We start from the raw sequence: 6,457 nt of genomic DNA, 5'->3' as shown, positions 1-6,457 counted from the left end.
CAGGCATGATAGAGATGCTCAATATATTCACTGGGTAATTTGCAAAAAACTGGATCTGCTCCATGATAATAATTGGTGGGGAGGTAGTGTACTATGTACAAAACCAAATATATGACACCCGAGGCATAACACCAACAAGAACTTCTAACATGTCTTTTCAGGTCTCTGGGTGAGACTTGGAGTCAAATTGTACAAATACAAAGCGAAAGTCAAATAATAATAATAATAATAATAATAATAATAATAATAATAATAATAATAATAATGATAATAATAATAATAATAATAATTATTATTATTATTATTATTACTATTATTACTACTATTACTACTATTACTATTATTATTATTATTATTATTATTATTATTATATTATTATTATTATTATTATTACTATTATTATTATTATTATTATTACTATTATTATTATTATTATTATTATTATTATTATTATCATTATTATTATTATTATTATTATTATTATTATTATTATTATTATTATATGCCCTGATGCAGTACCAGGCAGTGGTTCTCGTGGATTCTGATCTTAACTGATTGGAAGAGATGGGCTACAGCAAATATTCTGCTCAATACCACAGATTTGCTTGTCAGTTGTTTGACCTTAACCAGTTGACCATGCCCCTTAGTGGCTGACGATATGTAAATCTCTGATCACGAGCAGAAGTAGTGGGGGAGCATCATAGCCATTTGTTGAAAGGAATTCTTGATGGTTTGGATAATTCACTTCTGGAAACATGGGTGTTTTGTTCAACATCCTTAAACAATCCTTATTCAGGGACCTTTTGAGGGATTTGGGCTACTCGACCAGAACAAAATTCTAACTGGGCCCCATCTGCAAGATCGTGTGCTGTTTATCTTGATATGAGATCACCATGTCGCGCACAATTGGTTGTGATGCATGTGCCTAGTATACCCTTATCAGACGGGTAGTCATGATTGGTATACTGGGCTTCGTATATTTTACCCCAGTGTCACTTTGATGTCATGCACTGCTCTCTCACACAATAATAATAATGATGATGATGATGATGATGATGATGATGATGATGATAATTATTATTATTATTATGATTATTATTGTTGTTGTTGTTATCATTGTTATTGCTACTATTATAATAATTATTTTTATTATTATTATTATTATGTTTTTTCCTTCTTTCTTCAAATTTTCTTCCATTTTTCGCCGAGTGTTTTCCATACACCTAGGGCAGAGAAGCTTATTGTATGCATTCCCAGATTACACACGCAAATTCACAGATAAAATATATATTTAAAAATAAATAAATAAATAAATAAATAAATTCATGGATGGATGTTATATTCACAGCGATAGTGCTCTTCTCAGTACATGAGCCGTTCCAGTTAATACGATTTTTTGCACTTCCTGTAGGGATGGTAAGCCGGGAATCATTTTCAAATAGGTTTCAGTACCTTTTTTTCATTATTCCTAGAGATCCTACAGTCACTGGTACTGTAGTTGCCTTGAGATGCCACAGTTGTTCAATTTCTATTAGCAAGTCTTTATATTTACTAATCTTGTCAAATTCTTTCACCGCTATATTGTGATCGCAAAGAATAATCATGTCAATTAATAAACTCACCTTTTTTGTCTGATCTTTTATAATAATATCCGGTTTATTAGCTTTTATAGTCTTGTCGGTCTGTACGGGGAAGTCCCATAGAATCGACACATTTTCTCCCTCAGTCACAGCTTCAGGATGGTGTTTATACCATTTGTCGGCGGTTTTGATTTTATAATGCCGACATATTGTCCAATGTAAATACTGGCCGACTCTGTCATGTCTTGCTTTATATTCTGCAGGTGCTAAGACTCTACACTCTGAGATTAGGTGGTCTATTGTTTCAATCTCATTGTTACAGAATCGGCATTTTGGGCCAGCTCCATTTTTTATCACATTGGCTTGGTAGTTCCGGGTTAATAAGCTTTGGTCTTGAGCAGCTAATATGAAACCTTCACTCTCTGCTTTTAGCCCTGAGCTTCGTAACCATTGGTGCGTGTGTTTCTGGTTGACATCAGCTTGTTTGCTACGGGCCACATACTTGCCATGGAGAGGTTTCTGTTCCCATCTGCTAGCTAATTTTTCATGTGCTTTTGTCTTTGCAATTAATTTTATTTTCTTTGTAGCTGCAGTTGGCGCATTTCCTTCAGCCTGATCGATCTGGTGGGTATCTAAGAGATCAGCAGCAAATCTTTTGCTCTCTTTGAGAATAGAGTGAAGGTTTTTCAGTCTTTCATGTTTTTCAACAAATTTTAGCATCCAATCGTTGGTTGCTTCAAGGTATTTGGCCAGTCCGATTGTGGTAGTTTTATTATTATTATTATTATTATTATTATCATCATTATTATTATTATTATCATTATTATTGTTATTATTATTATTATTATTATTATTATTATTATTATTATTATTATTATTATTATCATTATTATTATTATTATTATTATTATTATTATTACATTAATGATAATAATCGTTTCAACTAAAGGCACAAGACCTGAAATTTTGGTTTAGGGGTTTAAGTCGATTACATTGACCCTAGTGCTTGAATAGGATTTTTCTTTGATCCCGAAAGGATGAAAGGCAAATTGAACCTCAGTGGAATTTGAACTCAGAACATAAAGTCAGACAAAATTCCGCAGAAATAGCATCCAGAGATATCGAAATGAAAACGGAAAAGAGTGCCTTAGTAGAGCTGTTAGAAAATGATTCGCATTTACGACCAAATGTATCCGGAAAGTACTTCATAGCTGAGAAGATCAGATAACATGATACCATAAGAGAGACACAAGTGTTTTGGTAACAGCTCTGCTGGCTATACTATCTCTCTATATAATGTCTAAATCTATCTACAAGTAGGAAACTTTGTATTATTGTTACAACTCTCCAGTTTATAAAATATAAAATCTGAAATCAAAATTACCTCTCTTTTACAGGTTCAAGATGTGAAGCTTATAGAAAACATGATGTTGTTCCCAACGGTAATTATATTTTCTAAACCTTCTCTTTATAAACCTGTGAGGTAATATAATATTTAGGCCCACTTGAACGTGAATCTTCTCTTAGAACAAAATATCCTGTGATAGATTGCACGAGAGAAGTTCCGACATTGGATATATCGTGCAAAATGCACCCTTGTTTATTTCGCTATTGGGAAATTAAATTTCACCTTCTCCAGCACTGAAACCGTCAGACCACCTGACTTCGACTTCCCTTGCACTCGTAAATGATGACGCTCAGCCACAAGAGTTAGCAGCGACGGATCTCCCCACCAGTGATATATAGATTAACAGTGCCAGAACAGGCACCGGTGTCACGATTAGCCAGTGAGCTTGTTAAGTGTCTATATAAGCGACAGTGACAGTTTTAATAATGAGTGGTCATGCTGATGCCCACTCACATATGTAAGTTCTCTTACAACAAACTATACTGCGCTAGATACCATGAGAGAAACTCTTGTATTGGCTTCTAAGGCTAAATGCACTCATGTTTCTATCGTTAGCAGGGAGATAAATGCGTGCCACCTCCATTGACAACACCACCAGCGCAGTCTTCTCCCTTGCACACTATATCCGATGCTTCATAATCACTATGTTTCTCTGATATCAATTTCTCTCATACATGCAAACTGGCATTACCCGTCCAGTGGATCATGCGCATTCTGTCTTCCTTTCTTTCAAGCATTCCCATGTCCTCAATAGTCATTGCCCATGTCTCCCTGCCATGTATTATAGCTGTTTGTTCTCAGGCATCATACAATCTGCCTTTCACTCAGAATGAGAAGCCATTTTGTTACCAACAAAGCTAAAAACTCTCTGAACTTTACCCAGTTGTTCATATTCTAGCAGCTACGCTTCCAGAAATCTCCCTCTATTGCTAACCAGTACCAGTAATTGTCTACTATTTCTAAAGACTCGCCCTTCCCACAAACATTTGAGTGAGTCTATTTTCTGTACATTTTGGTGTTCAATGTACCTGCACTCTATTAAACTTCTTTGAGGCCGCTGCGATTCTTTTGTATCAATATCCTGCTCAAGCTACACCTTATGGGGTTTCTACCAACAACTTTTACACGTCTTGAACAGGACCAACTCCCTAAAGGAATTAGTAATTCATCTGATTTCCTATTTTCTCGGACTTCTGTTATTGCTAAATGAACTCTCAGATCCTCTGATTCTACTCTTTACTTTCACACCTGAAATTTAAGTATATATATAATATATATATTCCAAGGATCTGATAAAGACATCACATTTGCAACAACTCGAGCTTGTTCAGCTCTTGTTTGACGATGATCAAGGTCTCAGCGATGTATCGAAATGGATATGCGAACACAAAGTGAGGAAAAGATGGATCTTTTCCTTCGAGAGACGGTGAGCTTCTTACAGACAGAACATCGAAAGGATGCGAACGCAAATGTCACAACCTGATGTCGGCAATTTATCTCTGTTGTTGACGTCACTCTCTTTTCTGTAACCATGGAGCTGAGGTATTTCACCTACCAGACTTGCTCAGCCTGAATGCCATCAAGATGCACAATGGCTGGTGAAACTTTCTGTATGTCTGCGTGACTAAAACTTAACATTACCTTAGAACAATGCCAGCAACATCCGACCATTTAGGACCAAGTCCAGCAGCACAGGCTACAGTGGTTGGTCTAGGTCTGCAGGATGAACACCGGAAGACAACCACAACTTTTGCGGTGTCAGTGACCAACGAATAGGGAAATCCAGCACAGTGCACCAAAGAAGACAAAGGGTGAATCAAATTGAGGACGACCTGAAGTGGCAGCGGATGGTTATTAAACATGCTAAGGTCAGTGCTATGAAGTGGAAAACGTGGAATAACATCATGACCAGAGTCCATCATAGAGCGGTATCCACAGCAGCTTATTGGTTGTGAGGAGGGGCTCAGGTTCAGGTAGCTAAGTAGGAAATAAAGAAAGAGGAGGACGAAAAGGAAGAGAAGAAGAAAGAAAAGATGAAGAAGAAAAAGAAGAAGGGGAGAAGGAGGGGGACGAGAAGTAGAAGGAGAAGATGAAGAATAAGAAGAAAGAGGAGGAAGAAGACGAGGAGAAGAAGGAATAAGTAGGGAGGAAGATTAACAAAACAGAGAAGTAGGAGGAGGAGGAAGATGATGATGATGATGATGATGAGGAGGAGGAGGAGGAGAAAAGATGAAGCGGTCGAAGAAAAGAAGCAGAAAAGAAGGATGGAAAGAAGAGAAAGAAGATCAGAAGGATGAGAAGAAGAAGAAGAAGAAGAAGAAGAAGAACAACAACAACAACAACAACAACAAAACAACAGCAACAGCAACAACAACAACAACAACAACAACAACAACAACATATTCTTAGAAAGACTGTATTTGGCAGTGAATATATAAAAGTTTTTTCATTAAGAAATTTCTAATTTTTGGCGGTAGGGAACGAGGTGAAACGTTTGTTAGTCTTAATTATGTATTTTAATCTTAATTTTTGATGAGGAAAATATAAACGTTGATGGAAAAATGCTGAAATCGATGGATATAGCCAATCAAAGATTAATACTGATTTCTTTCTTTCAGGAACAATTTGGTTGGGAGAAAGTATAAAACTGGTTATTTTTATCCCAAATATGAAGAGGCCCATCGTTTGGTGGGTGAACAACGAACGATACGAGTGTGACAGCACATGCATGGACAGTTCTTACTACAAAGTCACACAATATAATGATACATCAACTCTGTGGATTGCGAATGTCACGTGGGAGAATTCCAAATGGTTTGTCGAGGATGACAATCTTGAATTTGGAAAAATTGATTTGGACATAAACGGTAAGGAATTGCGTCCACCTCCACCCTCTTATTACTCCTTTTCTTCTTCCACCATTCGTACTCCTCTTCTCCTCCTTCTCCCCATCATTCCCCGCTTTGCGTTTTTCTCATTGAGGAATTCACTAGCCATTTTGTCAGCGCCAGACTGGAGTAGGCTTGCTCAAGATGTCATAAAGTGGGACTGAACCCGGATCATTGTGATTCGGAAGAAAGCTTCTTACACCACAGCCACACACACTTACACACATACACGCATGCACACACACACACACGCATGCACACACATATTTAGCCAAAACATTGAGAAACCAATAGTCCTGTGTAGAACTCAATATATGCTTGTTTCAGAATGAAGTTTTGTCTGAGTATAGCGAGGTCATATGAAAGAGAGATGCCAAAGGAATAAGTGATTTTCTGATGTTTCTGCCATAAGGGGCAGAGGACTCATAGTTGAGTGCCTGAATAACACCTTTTAGCTTCGTTCGAACATCCCTCAAGTACAAAGTGGTATTTACTTGTGAAAGAATTAATTTTGTACCTGTATAGGGCATGGCATCAACAGTATTCATATGTATAAATATATATATATATATATATATATA

General features: G+C 36.7%; 1 protein-coding gene across 2 annotated transcripts in view; it reads left to right on the top strand.

The window, feature by feature from the left end:
* The window catches only part of LOC115210431, a 68,938-nt gene that overhangs the window by 29,382 nt on the left and 33,099 nt on the right, over positions 1–6,457 (top strand). For both annotated transcript variants that reach the window (XM_029779034.2, XM_036501978.1), the window contains exons 3-4: positions 2,978–3,022; positions 5,607–5,855. In XM_029779034.2, coding sequence (XP_029634894.1) covers positions 2,978–3,022; positions 5,607–5,855 — 294 coding nt within the window. The remainder of the gene's footprint in view (positions 1–2,977; positions 3,023–5,606; positions 5,856–6,457) is intronic.

The sequence above is a fragment of the Octopus sinensis genome, linkage group LG4, assembly GCF_006345805.1.
Source record: "Octopus sinensis linkage group LG4, ASM634580v1, whole genome shotgun sequence".
NCBI classification, from domain to species: domain Eukaryota; kingdom Metazoa; phylum Mollusca; class Cephalopoda; order Octopoda; family Octopodidae; genus Octopus; species Octopus sinensis.
Note: the sequence above shows the minus strand (reverse complement) of the source record. Positions and strands in the feature narration are given on the sequence as shown.